General features: G+C 46.0%; 1 protein-coding gene across 1 annotated transcript in view; it reads left to right on the top strand.

Moving 5' to 3' along the window:
• Positions 1-6,783: 6,783 nt before the first annotated feature.
• The window catches only part of LMX1B (LIM homeobox transcription factor 1 beta), a 142,803-nt gene continuing 128,134 nt past the window's right edge, over positions 6,784-21,452 (top strand). Inside the window, exons 1-2 of the mRNA XM_070758194.1 lie at positions 6,784-6,922; positions 11,021-11,207. Of these exons, the coding sequence (XP_070614295.1) occupies positions 6,784-6,922; positions 11,021-11,207 (326 nt within the window). The remainder of the gene's footprint in view (positions 6,923-11,020; positions 11,208-21,452) is intronic.

Raw genomic sequence — 21,452 nt, forward strand, 5'->3', positions numbered from 1 at the left:
AGACACGATCGGGTTCTTTCTTTATTAATATTATTATCAATTTACAGTTTTAAAGCGAGATGCTTTTTAATAATAATAATTTCGGAATGTTTTGAAACTTTTACCGCTTTAAAGACACTATATGTAATCTGCATTTAAGCCTAAAATCAGATGGATTTCTGAGTGGCTTTCCAGCAGGCTGGGATTATCCCAGGATCTAAACTACTATTTGGCTTGGATTAAAAAAGCCTCGCACCTTCATCGCATTAGCCGCTCTCCTTGGCGCCTGATAGCTCATTCAATGAATAGCTTTTGTAGAATAGCTTATTCAATAAACCATGTATTCCATAAACCATTATGAAAGAATTTTAGTCAAAACGGCCGGTTTTTGGGGACGGGTGGGGAGAGAAACCCTTCTGAGGTGGCGTGAATTCTTCTGTTATTCTGGATCGGGAGAGCGATTGAGATGAACAAGCGGGGCAGCTCTTCTGCATTCTCGTGAGCAAGCCAGAATTTTCAGCCCAGTAGTGGACAGGGGACCACTAAGAAATCCCGCTTGGAGTCGAATTGAGGAATCCAGACCCTATCGCGAAGAGTCCAGGATCGCGCGCAAGCGGTTAGAGCCAAGCTAGGGCCAAGCTATGACTCACGCAATTACAGCTCTACACGGATCTGCAGTTTTGGGCTTAAGGCACGCCGCCCCAAAGAAATGAGATTGGGAGGGGGGGGTCGAGGCGGCGCTCCGAGGCCCTCGATTGAGATGCGATCCTGGACGGAAGTCGGTTGGCAGGTAAACAGCAAGTCTCGCGTTATTTTTGTTTCCTTTATATAGTTTTTTCCCCTCTTGGGTTCTTTTTTTGGAGGGGGGGGGGCTGGACTAATGCTCGTGTTTCAAACTTCGCCCTCTTCGGTTGCTTTCACACCTCTTCTCTTCAACCAGGTCACTTTGTCTCTCCCTCAGCATGAATCGTGGCTAAATTTATTCAGGGGAGAGGGGTGTTCATTATTATTTATATTCATAAATATAAAAATTAATATCAATAATATTAATTATTATTAAAAATTAATATATTGTTTTTAAAAAAGAAAGCATTAATCGTGGCTAGATGTCTGGTTAGGAAGGGTGGGGGAGCTTTCTCCCTGCTTGGCAGGTTTTGTAGGCTAGCCAGGAACCCAAAGCGGTGGCATTTCGTGGGAACTCAACTTCTTGGTTCAGGAAGGGATTCCATTAAATGCGGGTTGAACAAACGAAAGGAGATCGCGATGAAGTTGGTTTCGGTGGGGTTACAAACCGGAGCTGCCTGTGGTCCGAATCTACCTCGCTATCTTCTCTCCCGGCGTTTATTTGGTGTTTTTATTGCATTCATATTTCTATGAGATCCGCTCCAGAGTCGCTCTGCAGCGACTCCGGATCGGAGGCGGATTGTCAGAACGGATCCACGTGTTGAGTTTTTCCTTTGGAGGAAGATATCAATACGAGATCCGGGCATGGGCGATGAATTTCCCCAAGAGGCCACGCGAGAAACTGAGAGGGGGAGCCAAAACCAAGAAGGCCGTGAAGGCGCTATGGGGCCGCACGCACATGGCTAATTTTTTTTTTTTGGGGGCATTTTCAAAATAAAAGCAAAATTAAAATATCCGCGCGAGCCACACAAGGCAGCCCAAAGGCTGGAGGATGTGGGGCGGGAGGGTGTGGTAAAATACTCAGATCTGGACTAGATAAATTGGCAGAGAGGCCTAATGCGGTGAAATCCGGAGTTCCACACATTTTGGGGGGTGGGGGATGACTTGCGCACCCCAGTGTCAGGCGCGTTTTGCCAACCCTGTTAAGAAAGTTGGCTTTCTGGTTCATGGGCGTTGAGTCCTAGGTTCCAGATCCTTCCCACTTCCTTGCGCTTGTTTAGCAGCTGCTCCAAAGGCGAGAGACGCAATTTTTCAAAGTGGATTTATAACGAAGCCCGAAAGGAATACAAATTTAAGCACCGGTGGGTAGGTGTGTGAGTGGATTGCTGGTCCTTTGTAGAAGCTGGGAGGAATGAGGAGTTTTTACGCGGCCGGACGATGCGTCTTTCTTCGAGTAAACGCTCCCCCGGGTTTTTCCCCCCCCCCGGCCAACTCGGACTTCAAACGCAGACTATTCGGTGCCTTGGAGAGGAGCTTTTCAGGCATTTTTCCAATTGTTCAATTCTTGGTCGGGAATTCTCTTGGGTGGCAGGAGCGCGGCATAAGCTGGAGAAAGAAAACGCTGGTTTTCGGGAGAAACTCTGAATTTGGTTAGATGAAAAGAGATCTTGGGGTTTTCCTCGAGAGCTTTCCTCTCCCCAATCTACTCAGCTTTTCGGGGTCTCGAAATATACTGCAATATAACTGCAAGTAAATCAAACTTGCGTGAAATCAAACTGTCCACTTAGGAAGCAACACTGATGGACAATCCATTTCACATGCTGTGCTGCACATCCAACTTTGTACAGAACGAAGTATTCAATGGGAATATTTCATTCATTCAGATCTAGGATGGGTTCTTTGAGTGTTCCCTTTATTTTTTTGAGCGGTATACGTTGTGCCTCTCAGATTCTGAACTCTTTCTGAACAGATTAATAAAAAGTGGAGAAAAATCAGCTAAAAATCTGATATCCCAACCAGTTTTTTATTTGGCTAGAATTGTACCACCTTCCTCTCAATGCTTGGAAGGTCCTACAACATCATTTCTCAAAATCCATCTTTATTATTATTTTTTAAAATATCTAAATTCTCGGGGAAACATTACCAAGGGTGGGGGGGGGGGCTCCTGTGCGCGTTTGTGGATTCTGTTTTGCCAGCCAAACGGCGTTTGAAAGACATTTGCACTTGGCATTTGGGGAAAACGAAAATGTCTTCACCTATTGTTCCAGAACATAATTTAAAAATTATTCAAAGTGTTGGTTATGACCTATAAAATCCTTCATGGCATCGGACCAGGATATATCCGGGACCGCCTCCTGCCGTACGAATCCCAGCGACCGGTTAGGTCCCACAGAGTTGGCCTTCTCCGGTCCCGTCCACGAAACAATGTCATCTGGCGGGACCCAGGGGAAGAGCCTTCTCTGTGGCGGCCCCGACCCTCTGGAATCACCCCCCCCCCGGAGATCAGGATTGCCCCCACCCTCCTTGCCTTTCGCAAACTCCTCAAAACCCACCTCTGTCGTCAGGCATAGGGAAATTTATTCCCCTGGGCCGTTTCCGCTTTATGTATGGTCTGTATGAGATGTATGATTGTTTTTTTATATTAAGGGTTTTAAATTGTTTTAATGTATTGGATTTGTACTGTTTCTTGTTGTGAGCCGCTCTGAATCTTCGGAGAGGGGCGGCATACAAATCTAATGAAATAATAATAATAATAATAATAATAATAATAATAATAATAATAATGTCAAAATCAAGCTTAAAGCAACCATTAAAAAAACTGGGGTTTGGGTTTTATTCCATCTCTTATAAGGTGTTTTCCCCCCCACCTTATCTCGCCATTGTTTTATCTCATAGTTTTTCCTCCTCCTATTTCCCCCCATAACAATCTCCTTGAGGTGAACTTGTTTGAGGCTGACCAAGAGCCGCCTCGTTGCAGAATCTTTTTGAAGAAAATCGCAAATTAAATGTCGATCATCAATGGAGTCAATTTTCCCTTGTGATTTACTGCTCAAAAAAAAATCAAGGGAACACTCAAAGAACCCATCCTAGATCTGAATGAATGAAATATTCTCGTTGAATACTTCCTTCTGTACAAAGTTGAATGTGCACCACAGCAGGTGAAATTGATGGTCAATCAGTGTTGCTTCCTACGTGGACAGTTTGATTTCACAGAAGTTTGATTGACTTGAAGTTATAGTGTGTTGTTTAAGTGCCCCCCCCCCTTTTTGAGCAGTTATATTTTGCGAAAGTTAATACATTTCCCGCTTCGGAAACTTAATAAGAATAAGAATAACAACAGAGTTGGAAGGGACCCTGGAGGTCTTCTAGTCCAACCCCCTGCTTAGGCAGGAAACCCTACACTACTTCGGACAGATGGTTCTCCAACTTCTTCTTAAAAACTTCCAGTGTTGGAGCATTCAACTTGGCGCCTCAAGATGTATCGGGAAGCTGTGGAAGTCAATAATTGTAGGAACATTCCGCAACTCGATTTATAGATTCAGTTGTAAGATTGCAAATAGGTTTTATGTTGAATTCAGCAGACTAAGAAGGCTCGGAGCCTGCTTTCATTCCCACCCGATCTCCCCAAAGGGTCTACCCGAAGGCGGGATGAATTTGGATCCAGTCTCATCCTGGGCGAGCGGGACAAAACAGGAGTTGGCCATTTCTTAATCCTCCCCACCTCGCCCCGCCCAAAAAGAGACAGACAACCATTGAAATTTCGGTCTCGTTGAGAATCGAAGAGCCGAAATAGTAGCTAAAATTCCACCGGCACTTAAACTTCAGACTTTTTTGCTTTGTTTTTTCAGGGTGGAAATAAAATTAAATTCCAGGCCGAGTGAACGTTGCGGGGAAAAGGGGGAGGGCACGATGGTGATGACAAGGATCCCAGCCCCTGGCAGGGCGGTTTTGGGCTCTGCCTCCGGTTCAGAAGCCGAGCACACCCGCGTTCCCAAAGCAGGCCCAAAAGGAGGAAGAGACCTTTACGCGTTTCTATAAAAGGGTGTTCGCCAAAACCATGGCCAAACGCTGCTTGCGTTTTTACGCGCGACGGGGAGCAGAATTGGAATGTGAAAAAGACTAAGCGCGCCGGGATAGGCCTACTTTTTTTCTCCTCCAGCCCACTCAACATTTCAGGCACCCACTCTCCTCTCGCCCCACCCCACCGCAAGCCAAGAAGAGCCCACGCCGCGACCCTCCGAACACCGCAGAGTCGGGGTGGGGCGGTGGGGAAAACGCGCGGACAACTTGGCCCGAGGCTGCGGCTAGGTGGCTGCAAAGCCAGAGGGTGGGCGCTTCTTTGCGCGCGGGTGGGTTCGTGGCTTTTTAGGGCAGGATCCGTTCGCTCCGGGGGTTTGGAAAATCAGAGGCGGCGGCGATCCGCGAGGCGGGTTTAAACTCGGGAGATTTAAGACGATCCCCACTCCAAAATCCTGAGTGCAGAATTGGATTTTGCGTTTGGGGAAAGGCTGCGTTTTCCCCAGTGCCCCCCACCCCATTTCGCCAGGTGCCAAGCCAGACGCCCTCCGTTTTGCTCCCCCCTCCTCTCCCTTGCCGGAGGGGAGGAAGGCGAGAGTGGCTACTTAGCCCTTCCACCACCAGGTTTTTCTAACCCCGAGTCCTCGATCTCCAGTCCGGGTGCGCATTTGGCAACACCCCAGGTGCTTTCTTACGGATTCCCCAAACCAGCAGAGAAAATCCCCCCCCCCCATTGTCCATTGTTTTCCCCTTCCCGGACACAGCCTTCAAGCAGTGGCGGCGTCCAGGTAGAAAGAAGGGCGCATAGCCCACCTAAACCCCCAACCAAAAGAGAAGGTGATCAACGGCGCTTACCTGCCAAGCGAAGTGAGCTGGCTGTTCCTGGTGAATTTAGGCGGCTACTTGAGAGCGGGGTCTGTCGGACAGGAGATTGGACAGGGAGCGGGTGGGGGGCGCAAGGGATCCGCGCAGCCTTTTTCTTCCTTTTTTCGCTTTCTCGGCATTCCTTCTCCGCCCCGTTTAGATGACAGGCGCTGGAGAGTCCCCAACTCCTGGTTCCCTTTGCAAGTCTTACTCGCTTGTCTTACCCAATCATTAAATTTAAACAGCCCAATTGTAAAAATCTCTCCTCTCCTCACCTCTCCCCTTCCCGTCTCCTCTACTCTCTTTTCCCTTCTCTCTCTATCTCTTCCTCCCTCTCTCCTTTCTTCTCGGGCATTTCTCTATCTCCCACTCCCTCCCTTTCCAGCCGCAGCGCCCACTCTTCTTCTTACGTCTCCGGACGGGGTTACCTGCCCGAAATTCTCCTCCCGTCCTCCACCTGGTTGAGAAGTTCCTTTTGTCACGGCTGACTGCCCCTCGAAGGGGGGGCTCGCCTCGTCTCCCTCCCTCCCCCTCCCTTGCCTCTCCTCCCCGTGCTGTATTTCTCGATCCCCGTCTGCTCCGTTGTTATTTTTCCCCCTTTCTTTCTTTCCTCCCTTCGCTTTTTTTTAAGGCTGCCTCCAATTTTTATTTTTTTTGCGCGTAAGCAGCCGCACTATTTGACAGGCGAGGGACCGCCTCACCGCGGCGTAGGGATATTAGGCACACCGATTGGGAGTTCAAATGTCAGCAAGTTTTTTTCTCCCCCCCTCTCTCTCTCGCTCGCTCTCTCTTTCCCCTCCTCCTCTTCGTCTCTCTCAGTCTCTCTCTCTTTCCCCCTCCCACACCCCGCCTTTTTGGGAAAAGGAGGGGAGGCGGCGGCGGCGGATGTATTCCTCCGCAGCGACTTTCCGCCCGCTTGTAAACTGAGCGCCTCCCGGCTCGGGAGTTTTGGATGGCATTTGGGCCGAGGACAGCTCCGGAGGAGACAGCTCGCGCTCGCGGGTGCATGCAGTGCCGGGCGTCTCCCTGCGTCGGGGAGGCCGCCCCCTCCACCCCGAGAGGGGCCCCGGAGGCGCCTTCCAGCCAGCAGGTGACCGCCCGGGCCGCCCCGCCGATGGACGGCCGGCTCCTTCGGCCTCTAGGCTGCGCCCCGCTCGCCTTCGCCCTCGGCGCCGTCCCGCTGCTGCTCCGCGGCCCGGATCCCAGCCGGGGAGGCCACTAAACCAGCCGCTGCTGCCTTCTTCTTCTTCTCCTCTGCCCCCCACCCTCCACTCCTCCGCGTGGCCCTCCTTCCGCCCCATGGACGTGGCCGCGGGACCGGAGGCGCTCGAAAACTGCTTGAATCGCGGCACGGTCAATTGCGCCAAGATGCTGGACGGGATTAAAATGGAGGATCGGCCGCTGCGCTCGGGGCCCGCGACTTTGGGAGTGCTGCTGGGTGAGTTCGGGTCGCGCCTTCCTTTTCCCAACTTTCCCTGCAAGTTAAAAAAAAAAACCGCCTCGTCCTCCCACCTCCTCCAGAAACGTATAGAGGGAGACAACTCGCCTTCCTGAACCCCGATCCTGGCGCGGTGGAGGAGCCCCGCGCGCCCCCCTCCTCCTCTCCTCTCCCCCCCCCCCCCCCCCCCCCCGGTTTCCAGCGCCGAACGATTGCGGCTAGAGATACTTTGCCGACGGAGAGAAAGAGGCGAGTTATCCCTGCCGAGAATCCACGCGTGAAAGGACACGGCAGGAACCACTTTCACGCCACTTGCACTCCCTGGTTTACATTCCGGATTGAGCGATACACAAATGTGTGTGTTTGTGTGTGTGTTCCCGTGTATATCCCAAGACTCCAACGGAGCCTTTTGGAATTTTATTTTATCCCTTTGCCAGATTCCCTTCCCCTCGTTTTGGAAGGGGTATGCCTCCTCCCCCACTCTTTAAAACCGGCTCTTTTAAAGAAATCTGGCACTGACCGCCGGGCTGCTGAGTTTTAACTTCGTTGGCGAGGACGGGAAGGAAGGAGGGAAGGAAGGAAGGACAGAGAGAGAGAGAAAGAAAAAGAAAGAAAGAGAGAGGAGGGAAGGAAGGAAGGAAAGGAGAGATAAAGAGAAAGAAAGAGAAAGAAAAAAGGAAAGGAAGGAAGGAAAGAAAGGGAGGGAGGGAGGGAGGGAGGAGAATGGAAGGAAGGAAGGAGAGAATGAGAAAGAGAAAGAAAGAAAGAAAGAAAGAAAGAAAGAAAGAAAGGAGCCGCGTTTCAAAGGCCTCTGGTCTCACTTTCCTCTCGGGCTGCCTTGCACGTCAGAAGGGGCCCCCGCGTTGACACTCCCCGGATTCCAAGAAAAGTTGTTTGACACGCTTGTTAAAACCTCTGGCTAAGCGGCCCACGGAGTGACGCCTGCCGGACGGGCTGAAGCGCTCAGCTCCAGGCTGTTTCAAAGGGGAGAGAGCCCTGAATTCGAAGGAACCGTGTGTGTGTGTGTGTGTGTGTGTGTGTGTGTGTGTTTATGTTTGTGTGTGTGTGTGTGTGTGTGTGTGGTGAGCCTCCCCGACCCTTCGACTTAGTCTTGACCTTCTAGCCCAGCGGAGAAAGACCAACCCGTTGCGTTCCTTTCGCCTCTCCCCCGGAAAACCAGATGCCCTCGAGGTTCCGTCACCCCACTTTTCTTTCTATGCAAACCCCGCAATCCCTCGGAGTTTTAAACCCGCAAATCTCACAACCCCTCGGAGTTTAAACACAACCCCAGACACGTTTTCTTGGAAGTGCTGGCGAGCAGCGGCCGAGAAGGATCGATAACCAAGAACAGTAAATTGTAAATATTGGGGTTCTTCCTACTACAACCGGGCCTCGACCCCGTCTGCAACTCCTCTTCCCCCCTCCAACCCCTTCCCTCCCCGCGTGGATCCTAAACCGGCCAAGTTAAATCTCCCAGCCGCCCTCGCTCCTTAACACAAACTTTCCTTAAAATTCTGCACCGTTTTTCAGCTGCCTCCCCAGTAACAACGTGCCGAATTTCGATAAAACTTTTTTATTTTTAAAGAGAGATTTGTAGGCTGTCAATCCAGCCGTGTCCTCTGCAGCTCCCTCCATTTTTTCTGATTTGCAAAGCTGGGCTTTCCCCTTCTCTGGCATATACTGGCGCTGCGACCTTTCCACCAAAACAGGGTTAATAAACCCTATTAATGCCATTAAAGCTCATGGAGTTAATAGGGTTCTTCGTCATCCTGCAGCTAATAAGCCCTGCTATTAGGCCTCCCCATATCTTAAAAATGTACCGAACTGTGTGTGCGCGCGCGTGCATTTTAAAATAATATTTATTAAACTTATTCGCAAGCCTTAAGAAAAACTTCTTCACTGTTGAATTAGAGGAACGCCAAGCATTTATGCCAGGGTTGAATAGGGAAAGGCGGTTTAAAAACCCATGTTTTTTTTTAACTTAGTAAGTAAGCATCCAGACAAACTTCTTGGCTTGTTCGTATAGTCGTATGAGTGCGATTATTTTTATTTTTATTTTCCTTTTGGCCACTATCTTTATTTTTTATTAATTTATTTATGTTTTGGGGCCGGGCCGAATGAGATAATAGTCGTGGTGACAACTGTCCCGCTACAGTAGAGCTATTGCTAATAAAATACTAACGATGGTAGCTACCGCTAAGGCACATATGCGTTGGTGGGATGATTCCAGGCGAAGGAATTTGTTTGCTTGTTTATTTATTTGTTTATTCGACTTCTAAACTGCCCAATCCCGAAGGACTCAGGGCACCTTACAATAATATATAAAAAAAGCACAGTTAACAATAAAAAGAAGTTCAAGTACAAATTAAAACAATAACCCCAGTTAAAATCCACAGAAACACAGGTGCCAAAATTTCAGGAACCTAAATGACTTTTTTTTTTGGCCTTGAACACAATCCCCAGAACATGTTTTCTTGGAAGTGAACCTTGAGTGCTTCCTTCCGAGTAGACCAGCAATGGCCGAGAAGGATTAATCATCAGGGACAGGACATTGTAAATATTTGGATTCCCAGCAGAAGCCCATCCCTGTCTACCTTAACCTAGCTTCTCTTTGTTGGATGCAGGTTGAGGAATGGAGGACTAAGATTTTTGGGGAGAGTGGGGGGGATGACTCTGTGAAAACCCACTGGGAAAATTAATTATCTGCTCTCCTTTCCCAAATCAATTGACTTTTTCAGCTATATCATCCGTCCATGGCTAACAACAAATGGGTGATTGTAGGAAGGAAGTCTTAGAATAACTATAACTAACTATAACTATAACCATAACCAAAACTATAAATATAAATATAACTAAACTATAACTGTAACTAAACTATAGAACTATAACTACAACTAGAACTATAAAACTATAACTATATAACTTTAACTATAAAACTATAACTATATAACTATAACTGCACTGCTCAAAAAAATAAAGGGAACACTTAAGCAACACACTATAACTCCAAGTCAATCAAACTTCTGTGAAATCAAACTGTCCACTTAGGAAGCAACACTGATCGACAATCAATTTCACAGGCTGTTGTGCACGTTCAACTTTGTACAGAACAAAGTATTCAATGAGAATATTTCATTCGTTCAGATCTAGGTGTTCTTTGAGTGTTCCCTTTAGTTTTTTGAGCAGTATATACAATATAATATAACTAAACTGTAACTATAACTATATAACTACATATACATATACATACACATACCCCATTTTCCCCAAAATAAGACATCCCCGATAACAAGCCCAATCTGGCTTTTGAGTGTACTTATTGGGTGCAATAAGGCCAGGCGCTTATTTCAGGGTTCAAAAAATATATAAGACAGGGTCTTATTTTCAGAGAAACATGGTATATACACACACTAAGAGTTGTCCTAAAAGTGTGTGTTCCATGGGTTGTTATAAATGAAGACGCAGTAGCCATCACGATCTCTGGGACGTATTTCTTCAATGGGGATTTTTAATACTCTGACGAAGTCAATGGGGATTGACGAAAGCTCAGTAATTTTATATAAATTAGGAGTTATAATCTCTCTGGAGTTATGTTCTCTCTTTTTTAATTTTTTAAAATTAATTTTTAACAAATTTATATACACACAACATAAAACAGTGCATAGTGAAATGTGCCCACCACCCAGACACACACACATTCCCCACCACCAAATCGGGGGTGTTTCTTGTATAGTCCACTTGACCCAAGAGCAATATATCTATTTACATATTATAGAGTGATTCCAATTTATTTCTTGTAGCTTGGTCTCAGATTCTGCTCATCATATATTGTCTTACGTTGTCAAGTTATGTTCTCTTGTTTAAGTGTTTCCTTCATTTTTTGAGATGTATATATACTGTTTATATATACACACACAGTATACAGTATCTCGAATGGGAATTAAGGTTTGGTCCATCCATCCAGAGTTGTCCCCTTCTTAAAACACAGCTTTGTGGATTTGGGCTTTGTGTGTGTGTGACTTTTTTGTTGTCTTCCTTTCTTCTTTTTTTCACACATATTTTTTTCTCTTGCCCCTTGCCTTGCCTTGCCTTCTTCAGGGTCCGACTGCCAACACCCTTCAGTTTGCGAGGGGTGCCAGCGTCCCATCTCCGACCGCTTCCTGATGCGCGTCAACGAATCCTCGTGGCACGAAGAATGTCTACAATGCGCCGTTTGCCAGCAGGCGCTAACCACTAGCTGCTACTCCCGAGATCGGAAGCTTTACTGCAAGCAAGACTACCAACAGTAAGATCTTTTGCCCTTATCCAGTGTTTCCCAACCTTGGCAACTTGAAGATATTTGGACTTCAACTCCCAGAATTCCCCAGCCAGCGAATGCTGGCTGGGGAATTTTGGGAGTTGAAGTCCAAATATCTTCAAGTTGCCAAGGTTGGGAAACACTGATTTACTGTATGCTTTTAAAAAAAAAACAACCTTTCCCTTTTAAGCCACTGGAATTCCTCACAGCTGCCTTCCTGGGTTTGTTCTCATTTATAACTGTATCCCGGTAGCACTGGGGTAGCAGTGGGAGAGGCCTAAAGCAGCCAAGGCGAAAATTGAGGATAGTTTCCAAGAGAAATACGGCCAGCTTTTTCCAGGATCGAAAAGCTATAGGTCCACCCCTTTGCTTTCAAACCCATGGTTGTGCATCATCCCATATTGCTTTAAAGCAGTGTTTCTCGAATAGTGGGGTGCCCCCCTTGGGGAGGGGGCGCAGAGTGATGGTTACATGACCCCAGAGAACGTGCAGAAAGAGAATAGGGGTTTTTTTTGCACCGAACAAGAGCACACAGCACAACAGAGCAGGAGATATGGAATGCAAAATGAAGCCCTGCGAGCAGTTATGGGTCTTCCTAGATATGCCCATGTTTCTCCAACACTCCGGCTGGATTGGTCGCCGATTGGTTTCCGGATGCAATTCAAAGTGTTGGTAATGACCTATAAAGCCCTACATGGCTTTGGGCCAGATTACTTGCGGGGGGGGAGGGGGGCCTGCCTTCCCAGCGACTGGTCAGGTCCCACAGAGTTGGCCTTCTCCAGGTCCCGTCAACTAGACAATGTCGCTAGGGGAAGAGCCTTCTCTGTGGGGGCCCCGGCTCTCTGGTATCAGCTCCCCCCCTCCCTGGAGATTCGCACTGCCCTCACCCTCCCCACCTTCTGCAAGAGTCTTAAGACTCACTTATGTTGCCAGGCTTGGGGGCATAAGATCTAGACCCCACTGGTCAATAATTGTGATGTAGGGCTGCAATTTGAATTTGTTGATTTACTTTTAATATATTGGGGGGGGGGGGGTTCAGCTTACGCGGTTTTTAATTAATTAGATTTGTCTCTCTATTCACTGTTTTATATTGCATGCTGTGAGCCGCCCCGAGTCTTCGGAGAGGGGCGGCATACAAATCTAATCAATAATAATAAATAATAATAATGAAGTGCATATAACAAACCCTTAAGAGGCACCACAGGATGGAAAGAAAGAAAGGAGGAGAGAGACGGAGATGATGAGACAAACTGTAAAGCTAAGAGAAGGAAATGTGAAGCTTGTATCTAGCGCTTGGCTTTGCTGTGACTATGGTGGGAGACCAGGAAAGATCGGATGTTGACTATGTCTAAAAATGTTGATAGAGGACATCATGAAGCCAAATAAAGGTGTCACTTAAAACAACATTACATCCCAATCACACTGACCAGCTACTTTAATTTTTTTTCCCCAGCAAAAAACGTCCAGAATATTGCAAACAATCCTCTCGGTGGAGAGTTGGGGCAGACGCAAATTTTTTACTTATTCCTGGGGGGGGGGGTTGTTAACAAAATAATTGAGAAAAGCTGCTTTAAAGGGTCTCTTTTGAGTCTCCCGCCATCCCTGGGGGCTCCCCCGAACTGATTCTCCTTTGATCTCTCTCTTTCTTTCCTTTAACCTCCCCTCCTCTTCGTCTCCGACCTACCCCGCCGCCGTCTTGTTGTGTGCAATTAAAAACCAACAAAAGTCGCATAGGGTATTTGGGCTGGATATTGGAGGTTGGCTCCGCGGGGGGCAAAAATGGTTTGACTTCACCACGAGTGGATTTGTTTAGAGTGGGGGGAGATGATTCACTCGCGGCATATACGGTCATTTATTAAGTATTCCCAAGCGTATGAAGTTATTTTACAACAGGCCGAATTCCCAAGCATATGAAGTTACAACAGGCCCTCCGATCTACCTTGGGTCTCGCCTGTATTTTTACTTCTTGCAAATTTGGGTCACTTGCTACACAAATATTCTCTGAGTTGCTTGCCTTCCCCTCGGGTTATTTCTACGGAGGGAATAATTTATAGCCATTCCTTTCCCTGCCTTTTCCTTTCTGTTTTCTCTTTTTAAAATCTCATCTCAAATTTTCTGGGCATATTTGGAAACCGACCTCTGCTGGTTTCCACCCACGAAGCAGTTCTAATCTCTGAAGAGAGAGAGAAAAAAAAGTGGGTTAGAAATAGGGAATATAAATAAACAAATACAAATACTGTATGACTTTTTTTTTTTTAGGTGTTTTATTTTTGAAAGCAAAATAGATAAACAGTTTTCTCCTAGATCGTCAACAGTCCACCTGTGGGGGATTTTTGCAGTTGAAATTTTGTTATGATCCTTCCTTTAAAAACAGATAATACGAATAGGAACCCCTGCAAAGGGAGGGGAATAATAATAATAATAATAATAATAATAATAATAATAATAATAATAATAATAATGCCTGCTTTTAGGTTGATATTTCGATCCTTGCAGTTTTGGGTAGAAGGTGCTAAAAACTGAACCAACATAATCTTCGCTCTCCAAGGAGCAATTAATCACCATCATTTTAGCTCTCATGGAAACGCATTTTTTAGAGAATTGCAGATTCCTAAGGAAAGATTTGTGCAACGGGGGTGGTGGTGGTTCAGGGTTTTGGTTTTTTTTAAAAAAAAAAAAAAACAACCCTTCCTGAATATGGTGCTGAAAAAAATAAAACAGAGTGCGCGGAAGAGTTAGATTTTTTAGGAATGGGTAGGGGGAAAAATGACCTTCTCCAAAATTTAGCCTATGACTAAAAAGGATTGGAGCTGGATTCCCCCCCCCCTTCCTCTCTTCAAATAGTTTTTCCCCCTCCTTCTCCCTTCAAATAGCTTCGCTCCGGTCATTTTATATTGGGTATTATCTCCTTCTTAACGTTTTAATAGTAATCCTACTTTTGACTTGTCTATTTTGTCTTGTCTGTTCTTTTTAATTCTTGTAAGCCGCCCTGAGTCCGCGAGAAGAAAGGCGGCCTATAAACCTATCAAATAAATTAATTAAAAAGTTTGGCAGTCAAGATAGCAGGTTGGTGGGGGGGGGGGTAAGGCGTTAGATTCTCTGGGATCCGTTTCCCCAAGTCCGATGGCCCAACAAAACACGAAAAGCGCCGCGTCTTTCCCCCCCTTGCTTTTAAATCACGTGTCCCGGTTTCATTCTGGTGTTGGCGGGTAAATTAAGACTTTTTTAAAAGGTCATTTTTAAAGTTCTTTTACTCTCCATCTTTTTTTTTCTGTTTAAACTCCCCCCCCCCAACGATTAAAGTTTTTGTTTTTTTCAAACGACCGATTCACAAGTCGCAATCCCCCCCCCCCCCGCCGCCGCGTTTTAACTGGGCGGCGCCTCCCTTAATTTGGATTCGGCGCGTGGCTTCAAGTCCCTCCAAACCGATACGGTTTGAAACGACGTTCGGGAATTCTGTTCTAATAGTCCGAAACTCTAAAGCCGGGAGCTGGAAAAGAAGGGGTAGGTGGGTGGGGTTGGTTGTTAAAAGTCTCCCCCCCCCTTAACGTAAAACTGGCGACATGTTGAACAGCGGGGGTGGGAGAAAGAAAGAAAAGAACCGGAGTTAGTTAGTAGAGCCACCAGCAAATAATAATAGTAATAGTAATATGGTGATGATGATAATAATAATAATTATTATTATAATCATTATTATTATTATTATTATTATTATTGTTATTATTAATTGGATTTGTATGCCGCCCCTCTCCGCAGACTCGGATAATAATAATGATGATGAAGGTGATGATGGTGATGATGATGACAATAATAATGACGATGGTGATGAAGATGATGATACTAATAACAACAATAACAATAACAATAATACTGATGATGATGAAGATAATTGTGATGCTAATAATCATGATAATGATGAAGATGATGATAATGATGATGATGAAGTAGAAGAAGAAGAAAAAGATGATGATGATAAAGATGATGGTTATGATAATAATCATGATAATGATGAAGATGATGTCCCTTCCTTCCTTTGCACCGCCCGTTCTTTTCCTTTCCTTCCCTCCTTTCCTTTCGTCTCCTTTCCTTCGCTTCTCTTTCACCTCCTTTCTTTCCTTTTCCTCCTTTCCTTCCCTCCTTCCCTTTCTTCTTGCCTTTCCTTTCCTCTTCTCCCCTCTCCTCTTCATCCCTCTTAAAAGAAGTCGCCCTTCATTTCCCACCTCTGAGAAAACGTTCCCTTGACCTCCCACCTCCCCCAGACTAGCCAGCCACAGCGAAAGCGAGCCTCTTATTGCCCCGCTAGCCCAATTCACCTCCAGCGGGCGCGGCGGAAGGCGGCTTTCATCCCAAGAACCCAGCCTAGACTGTCTCCACCGGACCTTCGCTCTCCTTTGTTCTTGGTTTTTATCTCCACCTTCTTCATCACACAAGCTCTCCACCCCAAGTCCAGGCCTCCCCGGACATCCCATAGTTGTGACTGGTAGACAAGCCCTCCAATTTTCTCCCCCCAAAAGAGAAGAAAATAGCGTCTCTCGGGGAGCAAAACTGGGGGGCGTTTTTTTTTTCCTGGAACGTTTTCTAAGCGTTCGGGCGACTTGGAGAGGTGGGGGGAGCGTCGTTCTATTCTCCCCCTCCCCATCTTAACCTGAGTTTAAACTGAGTCGGGATTGGGCGGCATATAAATCAAAATAATAATAATAATAATAATAATAATAATAATAATAATAATAATAATAATAATAATAATCAATTGGAAGCCGGCGAGAGGCTTTACACGCCGTCGAGGTTCGCCGGGGATTTTTAAAAAGCGCAATTACGCACCTGTAGCGGGGAATCCCTTCGACGCCCCCCGCTTTAGGGCAGACATGGCGGGGCCTTAGCCGGCCTCGGTCATCCCCACCGCCCGGCCTGAGCCGAGCGCCAAAGCCCAAGAGCCCCTTGGAGATCTGGCCGGCTCCCGAGGTCCGTCCCCGGGGCGGAAAGCTTAGCTTGCGTCCCGGCTGCGTTTTTCTCGAGTTTGTATAGCTTCCTTCCCTTCGTCTTTGTCCGTTTCTCTGCTTCTTCCCTTCCCTTTCTCTCCTTCCTTCCTTCCTTCCTTCTTTCCTTTTCCTCATTCCTCCCTTCCCTTCATCTTGTTTGTCCGTTGTTCTGCTCCTTCCCTTCCCTTTCTCTCCTTCCTTCCTTTTTCTCATTCCTTTCTTCCCTTCATCTTGTTTATCCGTTTCTCTGCTACAACCCTTCCCTTTCTATCCTTCCTTCCTTCCTTCTTCTCTCCCTTTTCTCATTCCTCCCTTCCCTTCGTCTATGTTTTTTGTTCTTTTTTCTGCTCCTTCCCTTCCCTTACTCTCCTTCCTTCTTTCCTTCCTTCCTTCCTTCTTCTTTTCTTTTTCTCATTTCTCCCTTCCCTTCATCTATGTTGTTTGTCCGTTTCTCTGCTCCTTCCCTCCCTCCCTCCCTCCCTTCCTTCCTGAAACCGTCCGGAGAGAGTCCGTAATCCCTCGCCCCCCCCCCCCCCCCAAGGGAGAACGAAGGTAGGCCTGAGCCCAGAAGCTGGCCCGGGGCTGCTGCCTCCGGAGACCACCCCAGACCCAGACCCAAAGCCAGGCGCCGCGACGCCTCGCATTGGTGCGCAGCCTTTGGTTTGGATAGCTGGAGGGTCCCTTCGGGTGGGAACCGAGAAACCGAGGAGGCCGAGGATGGGGAGGGACCTCCGCCTGGCTGGTTTCGCGGTCGTTTAAAACAATAACAGGAGCTGCCCTCGCCATTAAGATCAAATGCGCCCTTAGCGCTTCCCACTGGAGCGGCTCTGTTTTCCCTAGAGGTCCACCCGGGCAAAACTGCGGCTGAGAAGCAGCTGGTGCCTGTCCAAAACGGGTATTATATCCAATATCCACCAGCCCTTCAAAGCGGAGCAATTATTCATTTGCCAGCCTTGGCTAAAAACCCGGGGAAGTCTCTTCATTTCCAAAGCAAACAAAAACCAGCCGGGATTAGATTCTTGGGATCTCCTTTTGGGGTTGCCCCAGGGGCGCGCGGTTCTCCAAGGACCGGCTTGCAATTACAAGGTGCTAGTCCTCAGGATGCCAAGAAGGGGAAGGACATATTTGAGAAAGCTCCATTTTAGCCTTCCTTCCTTCCTTTTTCTCATTCCTCCCTTCCCTTCATCTTGTTTGCCCGTTTCTCTGCTCCTTCCCTTTCTTTCTTTCTTTCTTTCTTTCTCTTTCTTTCTTTCTCTTTCTTTCCTTCTTTCCTCTCTCCCTTCCTCCCTTCCTTATTTCCTTTTCCTCATTCCTCCCTTCCCTTCATCTTATTTGTTTGTTTGTTTGTTTGTTTGTTCGATTTTTATGCCACCCTTCTCCTTAGACTCAGGGTGGCTTACAACATGTTAGTAATAGCAGTCAACCCATTTCTCTGCTCCTTCCCTTCCCTTTCTTTCCTTCTTCCCTTCCCTTTCTTCCCTTCTTTCTTCCCTTCTTCCCTTCTTCTCTTCCCTCCTTCTTTCCTTTTTCTATTTCTTCCCTTTATCTTGTTTGCACATTTCTCTGCTCCTCCCTCCCCTTTCTTTCTTTCCTTCTTCCCTTCCTTCCTTCTTTCCTTTTTCTAATTCTTCCTTTCATCTTGTTTGTCCTTTTCTCTGCTGCTTTCCTTCCCTTTCTTTCCTTTTTCCTTCCTTCCTTCTTTCCTTTTTCCTCATTCCTCCCTTCCCTTCACCTTGCTTGTCCGTTTCTCTTCTCCTTACCTTCCTTCCTTCCTATCGTGGGGGATGTCCTCTTTTTTAAAAAAATAATCTTCTAGTTTTAGACATTTGCTTGTTCTTGAAAGCCTCGCGTAGCTGGTTTAAAACAACCCACGGACCAGTTTTTGTGGTTCCAAAACTCTGATGTTTGTCAACGTAAGGGCATTTCATTCATTCATTGCGGCCAATTTCTCCGGTCCAGGATTGCTTAAACTAAAATTCTCTAGCAGGGATTATAAATCCCCACTGAATTTTTGCAACCCTTCGCCTCCCCATCCGCTGCTATTTAAATTTGCAACTGAGCAGAGGCCTCACCGCGAAGAGCTAACCATAGTCCTCAACCCTTGCAAAATGCCAACCAGTATTCCAAAGTTTAGGATATAAGACCGGGCAGGAAAGCTTGTCCGAAGTCGAATTTCCCAGGCGGACTTGGGGCGTATGTCAAAATCCCCATAGGGCTGCGGGGTATGATTGGCAAGAAGGTGGTTTTGTCAAAGAAAGAAAGAAAGAAAGAGAGAGAGAGAGGGAAAGAAAGAAAGAAGGAAGGAGGAAAGAAGTAAAGGAAAGAAGGGAGGAAAGAAAAAAAAGAAAGAAAAAGTGGGAAAGGAAGGAAACTAAGAAAGTGAAAGGAAGGAAGGAAGAAAAGAAAGATAGAAAAGGAAGGAAGGAGAAGGGAAGAGAGGGAGGAAAGAAAGAGAGAGAGAGAAAGAAGGAAGCAGCAAAGAAGTAAAGGAAAAAAGGAAGGAAGGAAAGAAAGAAAAAAGAAAGAATGAAAAAGTGGGAAAGGAAGGAAGGAAACTAAGAAAGTGAAAGGAAGGAAGGAAGAAAAGAAAGAAAGATAAAAAGAAAGAAAGAGAAGTCACCAAAGCTCCTTTGTGGTTTTATTTACACATCTATCCATACTTCACTTGGCGAGATGAATCCAATTTGCTGGGACATTTTCCAAAGTGTAACATCGGTGCACATTAAAATTGGAGGGTGGGAAAGGAAAATTATGCAGTCTGTTGTGGTGTACCGCCCCCGCGCCCCCACGCCCCCCCAGTGCATTCACAACACACTCCTAAATGGGTGCCGAAATGCTTTTTTTTCTGGTGTGAAGGAATTTTAATTCAACTCCCAATAAGCGGGAATTTGAGTTCAGCGAAATCCTAAATTCTCCGGAGTCTTCGGAGAGGGGCGGCATAGAAATCCCATAAATGAATAAATAAAAAGATTTATTTATTGGATTGATTTATAAGATCTAATAAGATTTAAAATTCAAAATTCTGTTCTAGGAAATTGGATTTTTTTCTTCTTCTCTCCTTTTTGTAAAAAACCCCCACATTTTAAAAATAAAACAGCTTGTTACGTTCTTGGGCCTCCATAGTTTCTCTGTATATACTTTAGCCTTCTCAACTCCTCTCCTTGACTGTGTCCCCCCTCCCATCGTCACACAACCACAATGCACAGACAAACACACACAATACATGGCCCGGGAAGCTTTCTAAGGCAGTGCTTTTGTTGTGACACCGCGCGCGTTCCAAGTGTGCGTAATGACAACCTCAATTCCATTATTGGCTCTACGCTCAATCTAACGGGTAGGATGCCCGGAGATGGCGCTTGTTTTTATTTTATTGGTTTAATCTCCCCCCACCCCAAAATTATCATCTCTGCCTTTTTGACTTTCAGGCTGCTTCTAATCTCGGCCCCTTTTCTTTTCTTCTCCGGCTTTTCTTTTCCCACTTCACGCTTGTCACTAAAATTTAGGGCCCCCTTTGTGCCCGGAGTGGGTTAAAACATGGTCACGACATAATATGACTTTGCAAGTGGTCTGCCCACAGACAAAAGGCGACATTTCTGGTTGTACATTAGCTTTTGTCTAACATTCAGGAGGTTTAACCTCCCCCCCACCCCCGTCTTCCAATGTCCCCCCTCCCCCGAAAGGTTTGGGAGGGGTGGGCAGTTAAGAGAGAAACTATGTGAATTTCATAGCAACAACTCCAAAATCCCCTGCTATGGAAACGGGATGGGGAGGGGGCGGTGTATGTGTAATTGGTAAGGAGTAGGTGCAGGGTAAAAATATCGCAGCTTTCTGAAAATCCTAGCTGAATAGTTGCAGCAAGGATTGGCTTTCTTTCTCTTTTTTTTCTTTCTTTCTTTCTTTCTTTCTTCCTTCCTCTCTCTCTCTCTATCTCTGTCCCTCTCTCTTTCTTTCTTTCTTTTTCCTTCTCTCTCTTCCTCTCTCTCTCTCTTATTCTCTCTCTCTCTCTCTCTCTTCTTTCTCTTTTTTTCTTCCTCTCTCTCCTCTCTCTCCCCCCTCTCCTTCCCCCTCTCTATCTATCTATCTCTGTCCCTCTTTTCCCCTCTTGCAAATACTGTATTGTCTGCCCAAAGTGGACTTCTATCTTCAACCTGCCCATTTAGGAAAGCTTATGCCGGGGAGTTGAAAGATGGGCTTTTAAAAAAAAAGATTTAATCCGGAGCGGAGCCGAACCGGAAGGTTTAAACCTTTAAAGGGCGAGGATCTTTCTTTCCTTGTTCCAATTTGGAGGAAGCACACGTGCCGTTTGCAATACTGTAGCTCTGAACCAGCCAAGCGAATTGAGACTCAATTGACAAAATTTAAAAGGAAAAAAAAAATGTAAGCCGCCCACTCAGAGTCGCCGAGAATGAATGGGAGACCGTATCCACTCTTTAAATAAATGAATACATTTAAAAAAAAATTAAGTAGGCAGGATATTTCCATGCTGCCGCGGAGACGCTTGTGCAAGTTGTTTTCCCATAGAGTGTTTCTAACTGTCAAACATTTTGCCCTCTTGATTCTCCTTTCTCTTGGGAGCTTTCCTAAAGCTGCTACTACTTATCGCACTTCAGCCACAATCACGATACTTTGCATAATGTGTAGATAATATCTATGTTGAATTTCCAAAAAAAAAATCCGGAGAAAATAAAGCATGGCGCGAAGCAAGAAAAAGCAGAAGTATAAGAAAAAGCGGGGGGGGGGGGGGGGGGAAGATAAGCTGGGAGAACAGTTTCCAAGCTTGTTCAATTCACACCCATAATAAAAACAGCTTCTTCCTCTAGCTTTACCCCAAAATAAAAGTGCAACGTGTAAAACACACTTAGCAGCCCAAAGAAACAAATAAGAATTCACAAGATTTCTAGAATCAAAATTGTTCTAGTCACCAAAGTATTACCAGCTACAAAAGATCGTCAGGATTTTATTTTATTTTTTTGGAAAGGATCTGGCTGTTTTTTCTTTTAATGTCGTCCCAGTCTTTATTTATTTATTTTGTCAGGCATGCGTTAGATAACAGACATAAGCATAAACCTAATTACAAATACATGAATAAGAGGGAATAATAGGACCGAGAGGGTAGGCACGCTGGTGCCCTTACGCACCACGTTTATTAATTTGAGTTTTGACAAAAAAATATTCTCAAACTGTGAAGCTGTTTATGGAGAGTCTCAATCATCCAGGTCGTGGTTGTCCCAAATTTTGCCTTCTTCCCCACCCC

Source organism: Erythrolamprus reginae, chromosome 8, assembly GCF_031021105.1.
Source record: "Erythrolamprus reginae isolate rEryReg1 chromosome 8, rEryReg1.hap1, whole genome shotgun sequence".
In the NCBI taxonomy this organism is placed as follows: domain Eukaryota; kingdom Metazoa; phylum Chordata; class Lepidosauria; order Squamata; family Dipsadidae; genus Erythrolamprus; species Erythrolamprus reginae.